Source organism: Diuraphis noxia, unplaced genomic scaffold (genome assembly GCF_037042655.1).
Source record: "Diuraphis noxia isolate RWA-SAM2 unplaced genomic scaffold, SU_Dnox_SAM2 contig0005, whole genome shotgun sequence".
Lineage (NCBI taxonomy): Eukaryota > Metazoa > Arthropoda > Insecta > Hemiptera > Aphididae > Diuraphis > Diuraphis noxia.
In genome coordinates this window covers 30,816,682-30,840,902 of record NW_028301715.1, presented here as the reverse complement: position 1 = coordinate 30,840,902, position 24,221 = coordinate 30,816,682, and the positions used below count along the sequence as shown (strand labels likewise).

The following is a 24,221-nucleotide window of genomic DNA, read 5'->3' as shown; positions in this document are numbered from 1 at the left end:
TTAGTGTGGCGAAAAACAAATATTACACTGAAACGTAAAACGTATAATATTGTGTTTTAACAAATTATTAATAATTGTTCTCGGGAGTCCTAAACGAGAGTCATAAATTAATAACACAGATTATTGATTTTGAATCAAGTTTCGAATATAATGGATTTTCCTACGTCAATTATAATAATACAAACGGTTTATAAGCAAAGAAACAAACGATTTGAAACTAGCTTTGGCTATTATAGTCTATAGAGTAGCGTCTAGACAAACTTTGAATAATAAGTTTCAGTAGAAAAAAAAACAATCTCCATTTGTGTATAGAATTGTTTTTAACTTTTAAAATCAGCATTATTATTAATTATTTTCATTTTAATACAGAGAAATATCAACACCAGTTGAATTTTAATTATCACAAAATTTTATGGAATACTCGTACATTTTAAGTTTTGAACTTAAGTCAACCTCGGGATGTTTCGGAGAAATCGTCTTTTGAAATAGAGACGTACAAAATTATCATATTTAAACAGTATACAGTTATACCTAATTATAACTTATTTAACTTAATTTACATTATTTTTAAACTTCATTGTAAAAATCCCTTATGTACATAACTATTTAATCTAATTGTAAGCTAACCTAACCACGATGTTGATGCTGTACTAATAATAAAAAAAAAATACATACATAATACAATCTTGATACCATTTTGCTTACAAACTTTGTTGAATTAAAACAATAAATACAATACGATCGTTATATGCTTTTATAGTACCTATGTTCTATATATTGAATATTATTTAATTAAAAAGTTCTTTCAATACACAGATATAAACATTTTTAAATGACTTATTTTATATTATTTATTTGTAACGTTTACATAAAATTATTAAAATGTTGCTAAAACCGGTTTGAAACTTGAATAAGTAATTCAAGAATAGTATAAAATGTCGAGATTTATTATAAAAATTAGCGGGTTTACAAATATATAGGTACTGATAAAATGGTATGCGTTATGCATGTACTAATGAATTATTATTACTTATAAATTTAAAATTGTAACTTTAATTCAATCTCACCTAAAAACTATAGCTACATATAAACTAGATATCTTGAGAAAAAAAACAATAGTACCTAATTAAAATGTGAATTCAAGAGATCGTGTATTTAATGAATATTGAAAATAGTAATTGTTTTTCTATGATTCTTCAAAATTCTAGTCAGTATAATAGTATCAAAAACTCAAAATCACTTTTGTATTTTTTAGTCACATTTTTTGATATAACTACTTATTCACACAACTGAAGATTCCAAGTCTGGTCAAGAGTACCTAATTCGGTATTGGTATGCGAGTACTTATGAGTATTTCACGTCTGGCAAATTATAATGATCCGATATTTTCTTGACACATTTTACACCTAACATCTTGGCCAATGATGACCAATAACTATAACTATAAGCCATACAATATTGATAATTGGTATGAAAAATACACGTATACACAGCTGTGTTTTTTTTCTGTATATGTTCCGTCACACTATATGCATATTTGTTTATGAACCTTTTGTATACCATATTACGTATATTATACCTACAAACATTTAAAAATATCTCAAACCAAACACGTACAGGTAATAAGAAACGAGGTTTTTCACTCTTTAATCCTAGGAAAATATTTTTGTAGACAACTTTTGACGGAAACAAGCGTACTTATAGGTAAGCGCGTAGTATTATTAAAAGTGAATACGTAATCTGATTTATAATGACTATTAATATTATACACAATTATTGGTAAAATAAACTGTTTTCTGTAATTTTTCACTAAAGAAATTGTCAATTGAAAATATATTCATCATTTGAATTACTTATGAGCTATTTGGTAACTATTAGGTTTACCCATACAGTAGAAATTTCGATTAACCGTCACTCTCTGTTATCCGTCATCGGTCACCGCCGAAAAAAAAATAATTAGGCGATTAGACGATCGCGATAAACTCGTCGTGGTGCCCAACACAGTAACTATCAAGTGTATAAAGTCTTACTTCTACGTCAAATACGTAATATTGCTGCTAAAAAAGCTAGAGAATTAAAAAACCAAACTAAAATTACAGATTTTTTTTAATAATATGTGTGGTATGTATGTTTATAATTTGTTATATGTAAGTATTTTTTTTTTTTAAGTACACACGTAAAAAATATAATAAATGTGTGTATATGTATGTACACGTTTTTTTTTTCAAAATTTCCGTTAACCGTCTATTCGATTAGCCCCGGTCCCGACAGTGACGGTTAATCGAAGTTCAACTGTATATTATATATTTATATACGTATATTGAATGCGCTTTTTTTAAATTATCATGCGTGTTGACTAACTCGTTGGTATTGAAATAATATTGTTAATCGTTTAAAATTAACGCGTGTTCGTCAGTAAATATATTGACTTGTTTTTATATTGACGTCGAGATAATATAGGTATAATATATAATGAATAAGTATGCACGAGCAAACTATAACTGTCTTTCTGGTTGTATAAAGAAGAAAAAATGTATAAAAATATTTATAGACTCATAAACTTAATATTATAATATTACCTACAGACTATACTAGGTACTTCAGATATACATTGAAAGGTAAAAAAAACTTTATGCATTTTAAAACAAACTATTTATATACGGGTCCTGGAAACTCTGAACTTGCAGATTTTTATAACCATCGCGCGTCGTTATGTCTATCTGGTTTGAATAATGTTTCATGAAGCGACGAAACTTTGCAAAAGAAAAATAATAATGATAATTTACTCCGGGTATATATTGGTAGTTACAACTATTGGGTAAAATGTATAATAAATTATAATATCAACTATCCCGAGACTTCTGTGAATTACAGTCGAACTCTTCACTAAATTGTATTATACTTAATGCGGTGTGTGTATTAGTATACAATATTATTTAGTTGTTTAAAGTTTTTAAATCGGCCATTCGATGTTTGGTCTGCATCGCGGTTAGAACAGTAAAATGTTTCCTAGTTTTTTCGTCTATGTTTCTGTGTAGGAATATCTGCCACGGCTTCCCAATCTTTCCATAAACTATTATTATAAACGACCACGCATTAATTTTAATTGGCTTACACCTCGTACCCACACGTAGATAAATCTGCCAGTTTTTTTGATAGTTTGCTTGCTCGGAATTCTTTTGCGACCCAATATTATGTGTGAATCATTTGTACATCATAAAGCATTATATTTGAGTGTGTCGCGTGAGTGTGTTATATAATTTTTTAATGACGTCGTCCCCATACGTATTATAATATTCAAAAATAAATAAATAGAATGAATAGTTTCTCACCACGTTTGTCCTCTTAAATAAATATTTTTGAAATGATTTTGAATAAATTGAATGATTAAACGTTCTGGTTTACCAAATATAAAAATTGTAAGATATTAAAATTTTCGTTTTTTTTATGCCATTCTCGGACAAAGTTAAAGGGTCAGCTAGTAACTACTGCTGGCTAACATTATAATAATATAATATTAGACAATGTATTTTATTCGATAAACGTTGAACTCATAATATTTTAGGCATCCTGCATTTTACCTATAGAACACATTTTATAAAATCACTAGTTTCGTATTTTCAATTATTTTTTTTAGTCTAAATGTATTATCAGTTAAAATAATTCCAATTCCAATGTGTAAGAACCATGGTGATCATTTTTTTTATCCTACTAAACATTATTTGAATATTTTTTTCAAACGCGTAAACGGATACACCTCGCAGCGCTTCGAACAAGCGGAATAATTGGGTTGAAATAGGGTATGTGAAAAAATCGTTATTGACTTTTTAATTTCCTCGCTGCCCGTTTAACGATGGCGATAAACGAGGGTCAAATTATGGCTTTTTTTCCGATTCGAATCGTCTTACGTGAGCACACAAATACTAGGTACCTATAGCAGTATAGTAAACAATAGGTGGTACACAAATATAATACATATTTGTTTAAAGCAAAAATTGAATTCGGTTGATCGTCGTCGGAACTAGCTAGCGTACTAATCGAAGTGATGTAGACATAATGTATATTATTATATCCTATGTGTTTGTATGTTGCTCAGCGATTTAAAAATATAACTTGAATTATTTTTTTTTTCGCAAAGTTATTTCTTTATTTTTACGATCGGTAATAATTTTTGCTTTTGCAGTTTTATTGGACATTCTGAATATATATATATTCACCAAACAGTATAAACACATAATATGCACATAGGCGTACCAATATAGGTATTATATATTATATTGACCGTCGTCGGTTCGATTTTTTAACGGCACCACAATTTGTATCGTAATACTTTTCTCATGACCACTTTTGAATGGCCCTTGCGTGAAACGCCAAACCCCAACGTTTTCCACATATAATTTTCAACCTAATAACAATATTATCGTAGAATTTACGATTTTACTGCGCATTACTAACGCCACACGAACGTATTTTATTTTATCATAATTTATAATATCATCCATTCAAGTCTCGCTTCCCCTCGCCAACACAAATTTTGATATATTACACGAAAAGTTTTGCAAACGGCGTTGCACGTGCCCATATATGTATAAATAGTATTTTCAATTAAAATTTCGCAGTTAATGTGTGTGTGTACAATATGTCAATATGTCCATGTGGGCACAATAATCGTTGTCTTTGATGCAGCCACACAAGGCGTTTTATTGTGGTGTACAGATGATTTACCTCTTACAATCGAAGCCGACTCGGAAGGCAGTTGATAATATATCGTTCAAATGTCTGGTTTATATGCATATATTATTATATTATATTATTGTAAGTTGTAACTCCACCCCTTGGAGCGCAGGCCGTCTGTGTCTCCTTGTTCGATATTCGAGACGTTCGAGTATTCAAAATGATTGTATTAATATTATTCACATATTATAATAATAATAATAATGATAATATGCACGAGTTGTCTCCAGTGTCATATTATGTTGCACCACATACTATTCATACGTGCGTTATCATTAAACTCTAAGTATAGGCATTAAAGCTTTGTTTTTTATAACACACGACATGCACAACTGTAGGCGTGTAATACTGCAATTTGCTAATAATAATAACTATATAAATCAACAGATCTTGTTTATTTGATAAACTGTAAGAAATGTTTATTGTGCAGAGGAAAAGTATAAACAATATTCAAATTTTTAATACTATTATAAAAAACATAAATATTGGAAACGATAACCATCTATAAAAATAAAATTGTCTATTATTATTTATTCAATTTCATTTTCATTTTCAAAGTTTTGTCCTGTAAATTAATGATACCTATATCAACAGCATATATATTACGTAATAATTTTAATAGGTATTTTTATTCATCGCGAGAGCGATAAAATATGTTAATATAGTACTTTCTTTTGAAATAAATAATAATAGTCATATTATAATTCTGTTTATGAATACATTTGCACCATAAAAAATATTCTGATATGACTCCAATCGTCAAATAGGCCGGAAAAAACTGAAAATAAATCACGGTAATTTACGCAATATATACACTTGTAAAGTTTTAATGATACAAATAATGTTGATTGAATTTCTATAATATTCTTCTTCAAAGTATCAAATAAAAAGCTAAACGGATGCTGCATAATATTATGTAAGTCGTTGTGATTTCAAATCAAATCTTCAAAACTGTATAAAAATTATTGTTTGTATTGTAAAATATAGATTTTAGTTTTTCATTCTTGACGTCAACTTCGAATTCTATTCCCGTACATATGTTACCTACCTTTTGGGAATATCGTGTCACTAGAGAAACAAAAACAAAAGATATTTTTGCCCTTTTGTTTTCGTATAGGTAGACACCGTCGATCCCAAGTCGTTACTCGATGTATGCTCCTTTATAAATTCTATTGTGTTTTCGTTCTTTTGTTTGAGTTTTACTTTCAATTTTCAATTTTGCCTCAACCTCTCTCCGACAACTGTATTTCCTCTTTCAATATATTTGTAAGTATATATACTATACATGTAAATATGGCTTTATCGAAAATTAAAAAAAAATATATTATAAAAAATATACGTTCATAAAATGATATCATCGATCAAAATGAGCGCGTTAAATGTCATTGTTACACTTTATTATGAATAAAAAAAATATTTACTGATAACTTCATTAATAATTTCAAGTTAGACATTGTTATGTTAATATCCAACCATTCAGTATATAGGCTGAAGGTTTTGTTGACCTTCTCTCCCATAGCAATGTGCAAATAATATATAGCTATATAAAATAAATGTAAAAGAAGGGCCCACTCAAAAAACGTCAGTCGGACATTGACGGCGATCGGCGATGAATGGTATATGTATTGGAGAGAAATATATTCAAAATATTTAGTAGTGAAGTGTTTATTCGTGTCGATTTTCTGGGTGATCGATGAATTTTAAGTCTCCAAAGTCAGAATCTTGCATTTTATGATCAACTTTTGAAATATTAATAGTATAAAAATACATTTCCAACTCATGCTCGAGAGAGGCGTGGTGAACCAATATATGGGAAATAGCAACGCGTGGTTATGTGAAAATAAGGGGTTCCCATAGGGAAATCAAAAATCTGCCTTAAAGAAGATATAAGAGAACCATATCTTTCGTCCAACGTTTCGTTAAGTTCTTTTTGCCATAAATATTTCCATATCACAAAAATCACGGAAATTTATTAACATATATTTTTTGTACAAACAAAATATGAAAAACACGAGAAGTTTGGTATCAACTGCTTCTGCAGTCGTCGAGTCGAAGTAGATTTTTTTGAATAGGCTGAAGTAATATTATGTATAATTTGTACTGTAATATTATTATTCAAATGTCTATATATCTATACGTGGATATACATTATTTATATCCTACAGTGGTCAAAAATTGAATCACAAAAACCAACAAAATAAATTTGATTTACTCGTGACTGAAAATTTCGAAACGATTCGAATTCGACGTTCACACAAAACAATCGCGGACCACGAAGACCTGTCAGCGCACGTTTCTCTCGCATGGCTGGATGTGTCGTGGTGTGGGTGTAAGTCTCACCGGTGACTGAGAGGGCCGACTACCGAGAGAAGCGTCGTTATATACATAAATATAATATATATGTACCACACTGTTACAGTATAACGCGCGTCCACTATAATGCAGTCGGATCACGTGGGATGCAAATGACAGCAGCGCTGACGTTTTATATCTGATTTTTTTTTGTTCAATAAACATATAGGACGATCTTTATATTATACATATAAAAAAAAAAACAGCCACCGACCGAACATTCGTCGACCGGTTTCCGCGCGGACCCAGTGACGAGCCTATATATATATATATGCGTGTATACTATACAGCCTTATTATATTATTATTATAATATGCTATATTTATTTTATACGAAACGAAATAAATACAATTATTTTTAAAGTACGTTATAATATATTATTACAATCGAGAGAGTTGGGTCTCCGTAAAACGATCGATTAAATGCGCACGCGCGTAGTATTTCTAATAAATAAATGTCACGTTTAATTAGTGTCGTCGTTTACGCTATTTATATAGCATCACATCGATCGGACAGCGACTATACGGATTTAATCACATTATCATTATATTATTTTTACGTGTGTTATGGTGTTAGGAATTCACGAGGCCTATGTGTGTGTGTGTGTGTGTGTGTGTGTGTGAAAGAGAGAGGAAACGTATGGCATGGCGGCAGCGATCATTGGCCGGATAAGGTCCCGCTACCGCTGCAGGGAAATCGCTAGTTTACCAAGCTAGGACGACTTGTGCAAAAGATCTGCACCGAAGACAATATTACAACATTTATGGGCGTGCCACGTGCACTGTAACTCAATGTAAGAGTTATGACCGTTACTCAAACGGGCTTAATTCAAACATAATTAATTTTAATGTGTCTCACATATAGTCACCCTCGTCATCCACTATATGCGTTGAAGATAACTTATGTTTGTTTTAAAAAAAAAAAATTATTGATACATGTTATAAGAGTTAAAGTTGAAATTCCTATAATATTCCAAATCATAACAATCATTTTTTATACAGTGCTCAAATTGAAATATTAGGTTAATGTTGGTCTTGTGAGGTTTAACAAAAATATTATTAATTTAGTTACTTGTCAGATAACTTGTTTTGATTTTTGAATGTTACCATGTGAGATATATATTATATAAACGTTACGATTTTAAGGTTCTCGTATTGAATGCGTGTGATTGTAATTTGATCGTATCATTATCACGCTTAGGCGATAATATTTTAGTGCAATATATGAATAACAAGGTACCGTATAGTAACATAATTTACATAAAACCCATTAGGTAATTAGTATCTTTCAACATCTCGAGTAACAAAAACATATCGTCTGTAATTATATATACACTACGATATGATGACATAAAGGATCGATTTTTATAAACCGTTGGACCCAGTTACGCAGTTGATGATTCGATATTGGTTTAAAGATCATCCAGTACCTATAATTTTGTAATATCTGGGTGTTAAATACGTTTGTGATAGACTTAACTGAAGTTAAAACACAGCTATGCCTATATATTTTATATCTGAGTCAGTCGAACTATGCGCGTGACATACAAAAACCATTTATTGCTGTTAAACAAAATCATTTGAGATTTGCACATCCCTCTCGACTTTTTCAACACAAATTACATATAGGTATAAGTACCATCCAAATTATGTATGGTGATAAACTGATAACTGATAATTATTACAAATCTCGCACAATCGATGCTTAAAAAATGATTATCAAAGTAATGCGTTTTTTATAATTTTGCAAGGTAATTATAATAATAATAATAATAATTTGGTTAAAACGATTTAATTGAGATTCGATGACCAACCACGAGATAAATATAATAGAAGCGTGACATTGCCTACATACCTGATACTAATAATAGTTATTATAATGGTTTTTAGAGGACAAAAAAATTCAATCCTATTAATAAGTTCTCGATCGTTTACTTGTGTGCCGCTCAAATGAAAAATACACGTGTGAATCCTCGTTAAAAATTATGCAAATCGTGTCTACTTTACGTTTGCTTCTTTTGAGCAGATTACAAAATTTTGCTGCCGGGCTCACAATACATGCGTGTAGACAGTAATACAGTATATATATGTATACACTTATACACGCAACACTGATTGGCTTTTATCGAATTAATTTTAAATTGGTAAACTTTTCAGTAAACTTGTACCTATGTCATTAATTTCCACCAGATTCTCGCGTAAACCATTGGCAGCGAAAATTAATCGATTCGCGCGTGCATACCTATAGTCGAAGTAAACATTAATACCGGTACAATGTCGGTGAGTAAGAAGGGGAGAGGGTGTTAAGGTTAATTCTTATAAGTGCATTTAGAAGGAATTAATTTAAAAAGTCGGCCTGCATACTGTATATAGAGTTTGATGGTCGGGCATTCGATTCACTATATTATGTATAGATCTGAGCTCACCTTGATATGGTATTATGGTGGTTTTAACTGACGGTTCTATTCAAAAAGTTAATTTGTTATATGATTAATTACGCCTACACATAGATAGATTTTTATACAGACCTATAAATATAATATATTATATTGTTATTATATAAACGTAAAAAACGACGTGTCCTCTTAAGTAAATAAATTGAAACAATTTTTTATATATACATATGGCTTTTTTAAAAATTAAATTGTATAATGCTCACATTTTAATAGTAATTTTTTATATTATATTTAACACTCATTAAAATGCCATGGGTGATTTAAGTATACACGCGCTTTTATACATTTGAAATAGAATTTATATTGTTTACAGTCCACGACGGAATTTAATTTTGAAGTAATTTTATATAATATGGTAATTAAAAAAAAACCTTTTTATGTTGCAGCCCTTTATAAATAAAATATATTTCAAATTAAAAACTTTTTTCCAAAAGAACGTGTTTAAACACCTCAGAATGTCAGAGGGATTCAAACTTTATTTTTATTTTTGAATCGCAAACTTTTTTTTAATACATTTTCTATCAAAGGTTTTTCAATACATATAGAAATCAAAAAGTACCTGAGTGATTCACGAGGATATAAACATTTTTGAGTAGTTTTGTGCTTTGAAATTTCTTATTAGAAAGTTTGTCTAAAGAATTCACACAATCCCCAATTTCGAATTTCGTATAAGGCACATAATCCTGCAGCTGCAGTAATAGTGACATGATTTAGAACCCCAAAAATATTATACGATATATTATAGGTAGGAATAAGAATATTTTTCAGATATTCAGGCATTTATATATAATTATATTTCACGTGATATGATATCGATATTATACTATATCATAATTTTTTTTTATCGTTAATTATATAAATAAAATTTCTACTTTGATCACTATACTATTTACATGAATATTCGGCATTGGCGTACAGTTTCATATCTTCTACTATACTCAATTGATTGCGGTATTTTTAATTATAGTCGATAATCAAACTTATATATTGAAATTATGTGCAAAATATAATATAGATACAGCATATACTGCAGCACAAGTGCATGGAGCGTGTCGCATAGGACACAATGTATAACCAAATCATACTCAAACAGTGTAATACTATTACTTTGATATTCGTTTAGTATTCAGATTCGTCTATATCAGGGGTGGTACCTTAATTCTTGGAGCCGCAAATTTATGAAGCTATTTCGAAGTGAGCCACATTGTTAAGGTAGGTAGGTATTTTTATAAAATGAAAACACGTTTTTAATTTTGTAACAAGTTAAGGAACATTCATTTTTTATATCTTTACACTATTACATTATTGTTCAGGTAGGAACAGTAGGTACACATTAAGAAATTAAATTTGAGAAATGTATGAGACAATATGAGAAGTGCTTTTTATATTAGGTATACGAATTAATTTTACTCTAAGCTTGGTGTCAAGACCCACACAAGACTCACTCGGGTCGCGAACCTCATTGTGGCCACCCCTGGTCTATATCACAATCCTGTTGAGAGTACCTATAACCTAACCTAACCTATTATGCATGGCCGTATACCGTATACTACGGCTGGACAGTACACGTATACATAATGCACTATATACAGTATACACACAACTCTACTGTCTAGTTGTCTGTTTAATGTTTATTCTATATTTAATCGGACACAAGTATGGCACGATACGCCTATACATAAATTCGAAACATGATGTATTATCTGAACGACGACGACCACCGACCACCGTGGTAGAGGTTGCATTTAAATAAGCTTATAAATATGCATATAATATAGCATTATTGTTTATACATATACACCGGAAGTATAAAGGAGTGCGGCTAATTGTGTGCTCCCTTCGAGAGTTCCACACGTTCACCTTTGCCACCATATATATATATATTAAACGAGCTGTAGCTAACGAAAATTCAAGTACTCCGGCGTACACGGCTTTTGTCCGTTGAAACGTGAAACAAGCGGCGTGCACATACGGTTTTGTGCTATACATATGGCAAGGGTTCGCGTTACACACTGGCTTCTTTATACCTTTATACATGAACGGATGGGGTTATTATTACCCTTATGTCCGATATATATAAACAAAGAGCATGTGACATGAGAGTATGAGACCACTTTTGTTTTAAATTTTTCCTTGTTGTTTATTTTCTTTATGCACTCTGCTCGCGGCAGCGTCGTTGGCGAGTAAATTGCAAAGGCTTCGATATACATATTATAATTTCTTTTTTTTCATAAAATAATAAGTGCACGTAAAAACTGCATAATGCATAATAACACACACGCATATTACAATACAGTAATTACCCTTTTCGCGCGGGTTCAACCCCGATGCACGCTCTCACAATCAGCCCGCTCCCGCATCCTCGGACTCGATGATCGCAGAGTAGATATGAATATTCTACACTGCAGACTCTGTCTATACACGGTCTATACATAACCCACTTGGAACAATCGTATATAGGTATACAATATGCATTATAAGCACCCTGAGGACTCGATTTAATTACCATTTGTCGAACAGCCAACTCTTGTTTTTGAATTCGTTGCAGAACCCGTATTCCTATATTATATTTGGTGGCGTCGTGCAGCGAGCACAATATATTGTACACTCGCGTATTATGATTATTCTCGTCATAATATCGTGTAATATGCAGTTTTGACAGATGCGCCTATCGTCTGCGAGAATAAAAACTGAATCGAATACGGAGGGTATTTTTCCTGACTGCAGTCAGCGTAAGGTATACGTGCCCAGCAATTTACACTTATTTAGAAAAAGACATTTTTAGATTTACCAAATGACGAAAGATTATATATATATCATTTTTATAGGTTTGTTGCACTTTCAAATACCTCTAGGTATTTTAAGTGTTAACCAGATAATGTGTACAAATCATATTTACTTATGAAATTATACGCGAGATCGACCTAGCTTAGCATGTAAGCATGACCTAGATATATTTCGTTCCGAATTTTAAGCACTGTCGTTGATTTGGTGTTTCGGATGATTTGGTGTTTTCGAATTTCAAAATTAATACTAAAGGACAGAAACGACTAAGTTATAGGTCAAAAAATAATGATATTATTATGTTTGGTAGATGTTTTGTATAATGCATTTATTTTTAAATATTTTTATGTGTTTCCGTTTCATTAATCGAACATCTAGAAACATTGTGCAGAATTATAGACTTATCCGACTAATTTAATATAGTACTATTATAGTAGTATTGTGGCCATATACGCCAGTGGTAGACGACAGTCTATTTACCTTGTAAAATCAAAAACTCAATCACGATCTTTTCTCCGGTTCCGGGAAATTTTAATCCCGGATGTTGGCTAACACTGACATAACATCATGGACCGTTTGATATAATATTTTATACCTACGTACGCGAATAGTAACCACCTCTCGCTATATAATAATATATATAATATGCGGTATCCACTATACCATATACCTTACACTATTAGACAAGCAATGAGTGTACGGAAAGCGAAAAATATTGAAGGCGCTTTTTGTTCACTCTTTTACTCTATATGTATGGTATAGTTCGGGGTATAGAAGACGTGTAAGATACTATTTTGTTGCCAAAAGAAACTACATCACTGCGGTTTTTTTACGCCACTCGTAATTCTATAGTGGTATAAGGTCTATGGCCCTATGGGTCTAAGGACCTACTATAGTTACTACCTATATTATTATTATTACTCCGAGTCTAAACCATAATTTCGATGTTAACGACAACAGACGACAGTTACTTTTTATATTTTATTCGCGCATTTATACGCTCTTTCTATTTTATTCTTACGCATGTGCTGCAGTATGCACGCCATTCAAGCTTACGACCAAGATGTCCTGAACGTTCTTCCGATACATACGGCTAGCAGGAAAACAATATGTATCAGCACATAGTTCTCGTGTTACGGAACGATATTAAACAACGACAAGTAGGCAGCCGCACAATTTACAATATATATATATAAATTATGCTTTACAAAAGTGTTACGCACGCATATGTGGTTTTTAGTCGTCGATATTTTCGAAAAATTCGCGCCTTTTGTTTTCTGCTTTTATGTTACTGATATAATATCATATTGTATGATACGCACAGATGCGTCTCAATTTAATGTGACGTTATGTTGCACTGCTACTATATATGATTAAAAACGAACCCGAGGCTTTCAATCTCATTATGATGGTATCAAATAATTTATATACTCTATAATCTACGAATATCATGGCCCATGGGTTACTATACTAACTATATAGTTGTATGTATAATACACGCGCTTTATTGGCGTCGGTAATTTGTTATGAGGTTAACTGTCGGAGAAACGCGGCGGGCTGTATTACGTGAAAATCTATTTATTATCTGACAACTTAAGATTGTATATAATGTACGTAGAACAAATTATGCGCAACCCGAAAGCGCCCATCGTTAAACAATAATAATATCTTAAATATTATAATTTATAATTGCTGTACGTATGTGTATCAAGCATGTATTTATTCTGGGCCATGAAAAATTAAATTTACATTCCCAATCGACAATAATAAAAACGATTATAGTTTTTAGCAGCAACAGCTGTTGTGTACACTTTATACGTATAGTGTTAGGTATGTTCACCTGTACGTTTTTCTAGTCGACGGAATAAGATTTCAAATTATGAAAAACGCTCTTTTAGAATTCCGGGTACTTGACTGTAAAAAAAATAAAAACCAGTAAATTAATATTTCAATTATAGGTACGACATGGTATAAAAAAATGATCGCTAATCGTTTCTGATTTAAATTCAAAACCCGTGTGCTGTTCGTTGCTTTCCATTCGAACCCAATTGTTACGGTAGCTATATTTTATAACGTTATATTGCAGGGGTCGTTGAAAAATTACAATCTCAAAAACAAAACAGAATTAATATAAATGTATTATAATAGCGAAAAAAACAAACCCTGCGCCCTCGATGCGTCCACAATATACACGCGTGATGTTATCGTCAATGTGCGTAGTTTATCATTATACCCTACTCATGTTTGGCGTGTGTCGTGTATGGGTAGTTGGATCAGTCGTGGTAGTGACCGAACGATACCTATTAGTATCAATAATAATAATAATAATAACAAAACTTATCATAACATTATGTATATAGAGTCATATATTATATGAGGTATGCAATACACATCCACTGCAGCGCACAAGGGTATAATATACAAGAAATAATATCATATTATATTAGGTATAGTATATCATACGCATTACCATGTATACCGCACATTTACTTGAAGCGACGATGCTATACGACGACGATGGTGTAGATTTTAGATGATGGAGGTGTGTATATACATTATATGAATTATATATATATATATATATATGTACAAACATATGTGATATTATGTAGTATACAGGCGGGTATATACTAGGAGGACGGAATGGGCCGCGAACGAGGCGTTTTTTTCCATACGACTCGGACCCGATCGTGACCAGAACCGGCAGCACGCTGTGTCCGATAAATCTTTTTAATATATTACATATATATAGGTATATATATATATACATTTGGTATACGAGTATATACATATATATAATATTCTTATCCTTCTAACTTGGCCGCCTCCACGGCTGTGCATTATTCAACGATATGCCCTCGTCAACATATTGTAGTGTACTAGTGTGTGCTTCGAAGGTTTAAATATACAGGGTGATCCATTTACTTAACTTATTAAACGGCGTACAAATTTTGTATCAGTAATAGATTTTTAGGATTTGTGTTATAAGTTGTACCATTACATTAAAAAAAAAAATGTAATTTTTTACCTACCTTTTTTTTTATCATAACACGTTTAAATTTTAAACCTCAATGTATATTATAAATAATATTATGGTTTCTAAAAATTGCATACGTATTGGAATTTTTATTAAAAATCATATTTTCATTTTTGAAAATGGTAAATAAATTGGATTTTTACGAAAATGTAGTTAAATTACTTATATACAGTAAAAATGATATATATTTTTATCCCTTGAAAATTGTAAGGAAATTTCTGCGAGAAAACGAGCTGGGCCACGTTGAATTCGAATAAAACTGATCGCTCTGTATATAGTGTAGGTTATATTACGAGTATACTCGTGAGCTTCGCGTCGTAGGGTCATTAGACTTGTTGGTAAGTCCACGTGGCAAGCCCGTATTGTCGCAACGATCGCGTTTTTTCGCAAAAGATGACCGCCCGTGATAAGACACTCAGCCGTCGGCGAACGTTTTGCAGATCACGGCGATCACGAGAAAACCACCATCTTACTCCTCTCCTTTTACCACTCTTTTCCGTCCATTCGTTCTTAACATCATACATCTCATATTATGATGATCGCCCCTAGGCGATGAGTTGGTGATGGGTATGGGGGTGGAGAGGTATTGTTCACGATTTTATTTAAACGACAGTGATGGTACCCATACTACGTCCAGTATAATAATAATATTATAATATGTGCTTATTGTACGAAAATAATTTATGTCCGATACTACGCAATGTAGTAAAATATTTATGCATATATTTACGACCCGGAACAGGTGTTTATCAAAATAATATCAGCTACTATATCGTTCCAGCTATAGGTTATAATACATGTTTTTTTAAATTTTTTCTATTTGCAATTTTTTTGTTTTCGCTAAACGGATCTTTGCAGTAATGCATATAGGTATATCTTGTTAGTTGTTACGGTACAGCAGTATCGTGGTAACTACTAACTGTATTACTAATAACATAATATAAATTATAATAATCCAAATTCAGTGTATAATTTTATTCAATGTAGGTTCTTACACTTACATTATATATATTTTTTCATATACTATTATAAATTAAAATATATTAATATGATAATGTTTACTGTATATCATGTACACTGGGAATTATGATATGAAATTTATTTTTATTTGATCACTGCTGCAGTATTTCCAAAATGTGTATTTACCCGTAAAAGTAGTTTTAAATATGGTAAATATTTGAATATCTATATACATTATTATAGTTCGGATCCTAAATTAAAAAAAAAAAATTAAAAAAATATTTAAAAATTTTAATCAAAAAATATTGGGTCATTCGCCATAAACCATAATAATTAATATGCGTATAGTATATATACAAATATTGAAATATGTATAGCAAAGTTGTATGCATTAAGCCATTAAACTATTTTTCAATAACCACCATATACCTAGCTAGTTTTATACAACAAATAGGTTTATGATCAAAAATATTTTTATTTGATAACTTTCGCGTTGATATTGATTACAGTTTAATACGTTTAAATACTAGGAATATAAATAGCCTGAAACTTCATGTTCATAATGTAAATATCAAAAATATTTAAAATTTATAGCATGATAAAACTTTTTTAAATAAAATCTGCATAAATAATTTTAAATTTATGGAATAAATAATAATAAAAAATATAATAGATTACAAAAAAATACAAAACGTTTATATTAATGAACTGTGTTACTATTGTTTTAATCGGTTTATCAATTAATTCCACTAATGCAAGACATAATATTATTTAATCGTCCCATCCATCATATTCTTTTGTGCTCCGTTGTGTTATTATATGAATATACTACATACTACATAGTACATATATATATACAGTTTGTATATTAACATGTATAAAGTCATTTCACATCTTCAATTATTATTTTTTTCTCCGTTTTTCTTTCAGTTTTAATCATTTTTCCTCTCGTTTTTTTATCATCATTTAAAACAGTAATTGTCATGAAAAAAAACCAATTCAGTTGGTCGGTGAAATTATGGTTTTCATGTTTTCGCATAATACACGTGTATATATTTTTCTCTGGAGATTCCTGCAGAACCCTTCGATATAACATTCATAAATACACCACGTGCGCATATTATTTTTACAATAAAGATTATAACACCGAACGGATAGATTCCTGATACATTATCCATATCCTATTTTATATGGAATAAGACATAAGTCAAACGACATAAGAAACTATATAATATGCGACACTGCACGCGCATACAACATATTATACTAGGTACTCAATGATTATACACAAATATTATATCGTAATACCTAACTATATACGAACGAGCGTCTAACTATAAATGCATAATAAACGTAACAAATTTTTAATCTTTAATTTTTTGAACATAAATTAGATGTTAGCGAGTATATAATTCAAAGTAATACATACGTAATTGGCTGTATTTAATTTCATGTATTTATTCTATTTATTATATATATTTATAAATATTATTGCAGTGTACAGGTACCTAATACTCTTTTACTTCATCATTGTTATAATGTAGGTTTTGGGTCTTATCATATACCTACGTATACGGTAGAATATACGCGCCTTCTACGGCCCCTATACACACACACACACCCATCGAACCGAATGTTGGGTAATTTGTCTCTGGAAAAAACAATCGATAACTTACAATTCGTTTGATTGCGGTGGTGGCGGCGACAGGACGCACTTAGACCAAAAGACATTCACTGTATACGTGTATTGCAGGGTTTACATACATAGATATAATGGCTGTGTTCGAGGAGAGCTCGCAGAGCAAAACTTATATATTTATTATTTTTTTATCGAGTGCGATGTATATACTCAGTACACACAGACGTGTTGTTCTACCTATATACACTTTTCGCCTGAAATTTCTTTGACTCTTGATGATCAACTGTATATATATATATAATGACTCTTACACGTAAAGAATAAACGCTAACTATATAATATATAGACATATAGTAATCCGCCGCAAAGTTGTCTGTTGTTGTGCGTCCTTATCGGATTCCAGTCGCGACTTGTAAACGGATTTTTCTCGTTTGCCAGTTTATTGACGATGGGCCGATTGACCGTCGTCGAATCGTTGTAATTCCGTTCCAATAAAATGGATAATATCTGTCCGACGATCTACGATTACCTTCTTAACTATTTTTATCTTTGAGGCAATGACAAAGGTATAGAGATAATTTGACGTTTTTATATATACATCATAGGCATGCGCGCAGGGGACCTATATATATTATAAACTTTCCTTCCTTTCAACCGATAATCTGACGCGTAGGTAATATATATTTGTAAAATACTCATCATATGCTTTTGGACCAAAATACCAAAATAACAATAATGACCGTGGTACCTCTGGTACCTTCAGCTATGATAATTATCATGACCAGTATCAATTATCAAAGCAGCAGCTGCATTGCCTGCACTGCTGCGGCGAATTGCACTTGTCCGAAAAAATGATAAGACATAATTAAAAACCATATTAAGATTTAAGTCATTCTTCGCCTCAGACTGGCACGAACTTCCAGTCACAGTGCCATTATTAAAAACAAATAGCCCCCTCTGATGGCAACTTTTATCTAGCCCTAGGCACGTGCCTACCCTGCCTATACGTTAATCCGGCACTGCTTTTGGTGGACCAAATAGATAGAATACAAAAATTTGGTATTCAAGTTTATTCGTTTTGAATGTATAGGTATTATGACATAAATACAATGTAATAAATAATATACAATACGATAAAATAATGTACATAATTATGTAGAACATGAATACTTGTATAATACATTCTATTAAATATTATCTGTATTTCAGTTTTAAATTAATACAAAACAATGAATTTAAAATGATTGCTGCAGTTAAAATGTATAGTTAATAGTCCGTAAAATCAAGGCAAAAATAATAATATAACAAGTATAATGTTAGGGAACTTAAATTTCAAATTTGGATTAATTGGCGTTGAACTTTTATAATGATACTTTGCAAACTTGCTTATGTTATAACATCATGACAGATATCATCTAAACCGTTTTAAATATGTATCTTTCAATACCGAGCATACTATTACGACCCCAATAGGTGATGTGCATTACATGCGAATGAATGCCCATCACGATATTGTGTATTTACGAGGAATATACTTTATACTTCCACAAACACACATCGGTGACTGTGATATAAATATAACCACAGCAGTATACAATTTATTTTTAAATTACGCACATCATAAATTGTATATTATAATTTATATTATATTTATGTGTATTCGAGTATACGAGTGTTATGCGAATATTATTACGACTCGGTGAGTATAATAATACAATACATTAATATGTGTGAGATTTCTGAAAATGTTTATGGGCATATAATATCTTAATATATGTACAGTATATACTATCATTTATCACGGGTGTTACGCACAAGCATTTATATTACTTTATAATAATATAATATTTATAATGTAATAACTTATATGTATAGACGTATAGTAAATACTAAAATATGTTTCGAAAGGAGTCAAACGGATGTTATTATATTATTTTAAATGTGCTTAAATATAATATGACTGTATTTAATACAAATATAATGTTTATAAATTAAGTATATTTTAGCATGATATGCTCTATAAGTATATATGTATATTACCATATGCGGCGGCGCAACAGCGATAATATACGGATGACGAAAATATACGAGTAATATATTATACTAAGTTTGTTGATACAAACCTTTGAAACCGATAAGTTTATCTATGTATATAATATAACGACGAAATTCGACCTCGCTATAGTGTTAAGTATGTTATATTTGACAAAAAACAACATACCAAATAATTGGTAAACATACCGGCAGGAATTATTGAACTGATTTGTTTTTAATTTTGCCGCCATAATATAATCGTTCAGCAATAACAGTTCAAATAAGTATCTCAGTCAATATGAAATTCTAAAATGTAACTACTAAAAAGTGTTCAAAGTTTAATACTCTGCTCTAATATCAAAAGTGTGTTGATAAGATCTCATCATAGATTTTTACATTAAATGTTCGTCCTGTTAAGAAGTTTTTGATAAAGTTGAAGAGGTTGCCATTAATTTTCCACGAGTGGAGTATTGTAAGCACTCTTTTTTTTCACACAGTGTCGTACGCTTTTGAGATGTCCTATGTGCTATTGTAATCACTATATTATATAATATAATAACGTCTTCTGCTTTTTATTCTTCAATCCCACAAGACGTCATCATATCGGCACCAAGTCCATATAATATAACAATATAATCATGTCCCCAAAATGATATTTCATCAGTGTAATAATAAATAGGTACAACTTATGATACAACATACGAGTGTATAATATATTATATATATATGACGATTATGACGTATTATTGATGTATATATGTATATAATATAAGAATCGGAATAAATCTCTCTTTCGTGGCAGGAAAAATATGACGAAACCTTTCTTATAGATGCATAGTGCATATACTATTATTATATAACAATGCATCCAGATTATTATATTTTTCCTATTCGACTCGGCAGCGTTCGTCTGTCCGTTTGGCATTTCCGGCGTTCGTGAAAAATAATCTCATATAGCGTGCACTGTTTCATATATATATATAATATATATTTGTGTAAAAATACACCCTCGCCATTAAATCAAACTATATATATATAATATTATACGGTGCACGTGTGTGTAGTTGTTATTAAAGGTATATAGTTTTTCTTTATTATTGTGTATGTACCGACCGAATCGAAATGTAGCCCGGTGTAGTTACGCACCTTTTCTAGTATAGGTGTACCCACTCGTATATATTTTGACGATTCTACTAGAAATGGTTCTAGCAGGGTATATTTTTTATAACGATATTATACACAATATACACAAACTATTCCATTTCAACAGTTATTTTCTACAACGAAAAGTACGAAATACGGATACTTTTTACAACAAATTAAGTTTGTTGAAAAAAAAAATGCTACACCTATTTATAATTATGTGTGATATACATATAGGTAATGGTATCCTTAAAGAATCAAGACTTTATTAAAAACAACCTTTCAAATCACATGAAATGTATTGCATATTATAACACATAATGACAATCATAATATTATCCTGGTTTAAATTCATGATTACTTATGTATTTATTTTTATTTTTACAGACAATGGCACCCAAAATCATGTTACTGATCACTTTGTCAGTTGCGTCAGTCGTGCTAGTCTCCACCGCATCCCCACCGTTCGTAAGTAAATATTATATACTTGTGCCATGTATATGTTTAATTTATATTATTTATATATATATATTATAGACCGTTTAGAAGTAATAAAAACCTCCCGTCTGTCAAAAAAAAAAAACTATATTTTAAAAACATGCACCACGGGGGAATCTTATTTAAATTTTAATTGCCTTAGAGGCGACCAACTAATATTAATGATAATAATTATTATTAATACCTCCACCGTGGCGGCATATAGTTCATCACGTTTTCCAAACGAACCTCCTATTTTTCTCGACGTTAAATCATTTTCATATAAACATTTAATTAATCGTAATTCATAATTTATGTAGGTGTGTACCTATACGGCTATACCTTTTTATATATTACGCGTACCTATATATTTAATATAGTAAAATATATACACATTATATTATGTGTAATAGAAAAATAATTATCGTTGGCTACTGTTGTGCTAAGCGCTGTATATTATATTATTATTAAGTATCGCGGCTGTAAAAACGCCGACGGAATCGTATATAATATATAGAGTGTTACCGGTTTACCGGGTATACGCGTAGGGAAATAAACAAAATAAAATAAAATAACGATTCGCTGAAAAACGACGACGGATCCGTAAAAATATTGAACCGTCCGTTATATTATTATTATTACCATAACATATAATATATTATTATATTATGACGTACACGTGTTCGCCTCAAAGACCAGATCACGTTTTGAAATGCACTTTATAGTATAAAATAATATAATATTGGCCGCCGACGGGTGTGAATTTGACATTGAATACCATTAGGTTGGCCGGCAGTGTATATTGCGTACCTCTATAATATACATTTATAAGCCTATACATCATGTATACTTATTATACATATATGCCATAGCGGTGGTGGTGAAGTAAATATGTAGCGGGAGGAGTAACTCTTTTTTTATGAGAATCATAAAATTCCATTATTTCGATATTAAAACACATTATATGATTATGTATCTTGATAAAATATTAACTCAAACTGAACCCAACCACTCCGCGTGTAAAAGAGGATGGAAATTTCATGGTGTCATTAATAAGCACCATTCGCGGGCACATCAACATTTTAAATCTTTTAAACCATCCGTACCGGTGTAAGGGAAAATCGCAACGACGCCATCATTATATTACTGTAAACTATTTCAATAAAATATTTAACGTCCCGATAGATATTTTGATTCTTATTCAACATTCAAATGCATCATACCTGTTACTACATTAATAATAATAATAATCTGAACGCACGGCAGTGCACCAGGCCAAGTTACAGCAATGCCAGTGTATCTTTACACGAACCAATTCGCCCTTTTTTTCTCTGTTTCCTCTTAAGATAAACTTTTTAAATTTAAAACACAGATTAGCCTCTAGTAGCTTAGGACGCTGTAAAAAAATGAGCCCTTAATATTGTGCCATTTCAAAATGGCAGAATTTCAAAATTTGCAATATTGTTACTGACTCACTCACTGATCATCAAAATTATAAGACACTTCCCGTATAGGTATAGAAACGTGAAATTTGGCACAAAAGTAGATTTTACAGTGTAACTAAAGAGAAAAATCTAAAAATTGATTTTTTCTCAAAATGAATGCCTCTCCAGAGTGTGTATTAATATGGTAATAAGAAATTGTTTGTAGTTGACTTATATATACATATATATTTATAAAACATAATCATGTTTTCGTACATTTATTTTATTCAAATACAAAATATAATATACTCATACAAATACAGAATATATTTATAATATTCGTCGGTTTGCGAACGATAATTTTACGTGCAGATAACGTCACAAAAAACATTGATGACAAATCGCATAATGCAAACTCTTACGACGCTGAAGCCAGCAAAAATAAATGATATCCCCAACAAAAACATAACAGTGAAAAAAGGCCAAGTTCCAAACTCCCTCCCAAAAAGTCGGCCTATCAAAGTAGTGAAATCTACTTTGTGGCCAAGTCTGCTATTTTTTAATTCATAACCTCAATGCACTCCTACATTAAAGAGCAACACTTCTCTTTTATTTATATTGTTTAACACTTGGCCAGTTTCTGAATGAGGAATAAAACATCATTATCGAATGTGCTCACTTATGACTTACGAGGGTGATGGGGAGAAGAAGATTCAGAAAAAAGTAAAAGGTTTAGATTTCTTCTCAAAAAATACAGCGAATCACAGTAAGTAGTGGTATCTACATTGCGGTCAAGTCTAGTTTATTTCTCATTCAGAAACTGACCAAGTCTTAAACAATTCAAATAAAAGAGAAGTGTTGCTCTTTAATGTAGGAGTGCATTGAGGTTATGAATTAAAAAATAGCAGACTTGGCCACAATGTAGATTTTACTACTTTGATAGGCCGACTATTTGGGAGGGAGTTTGGAACTTGGCCTTTTTTCACTGTTATGTTTTTGTTGGGGATAAACTATACGTTATCGGTTGGTATACTGATAAAGCAATAAATAAAATACTTGGAAACAAATAATGGTACATATAATATAACTGTTTAAACACCATAGACTGCACGATGATAAAGTATTAATATTTTTGTAGTTAATGAATTGTGAAAATCTAAAAATTAATTTTTAATGGAATTT

General features: G+C 31.0%; 1 protein-coding gene across 1 annotated transcript in view; it reads left to right on the top strand.

Annotated features, from left to right (window-relative positions):
* Positions 1-24,221, top strand: part of LOC107165315 (Superoxide dismutase 3) — an 83,797-nt gene that overhangs the window by 14,113 nt on the left and 45,463 nt on the right. The window contains exon 2 of the mRNA XM_089229921.1: positions 21,526-21,606. Coding sequence (XP_089086047.1) covers positions 21,529-21,606 — 78 coding nt within the window. The 5' untranslated portion in view covers positions 21,526-21,528. The remainder of the gene's footprint in view (positions 1-21,525; positions 21,607-24,221) is intronic.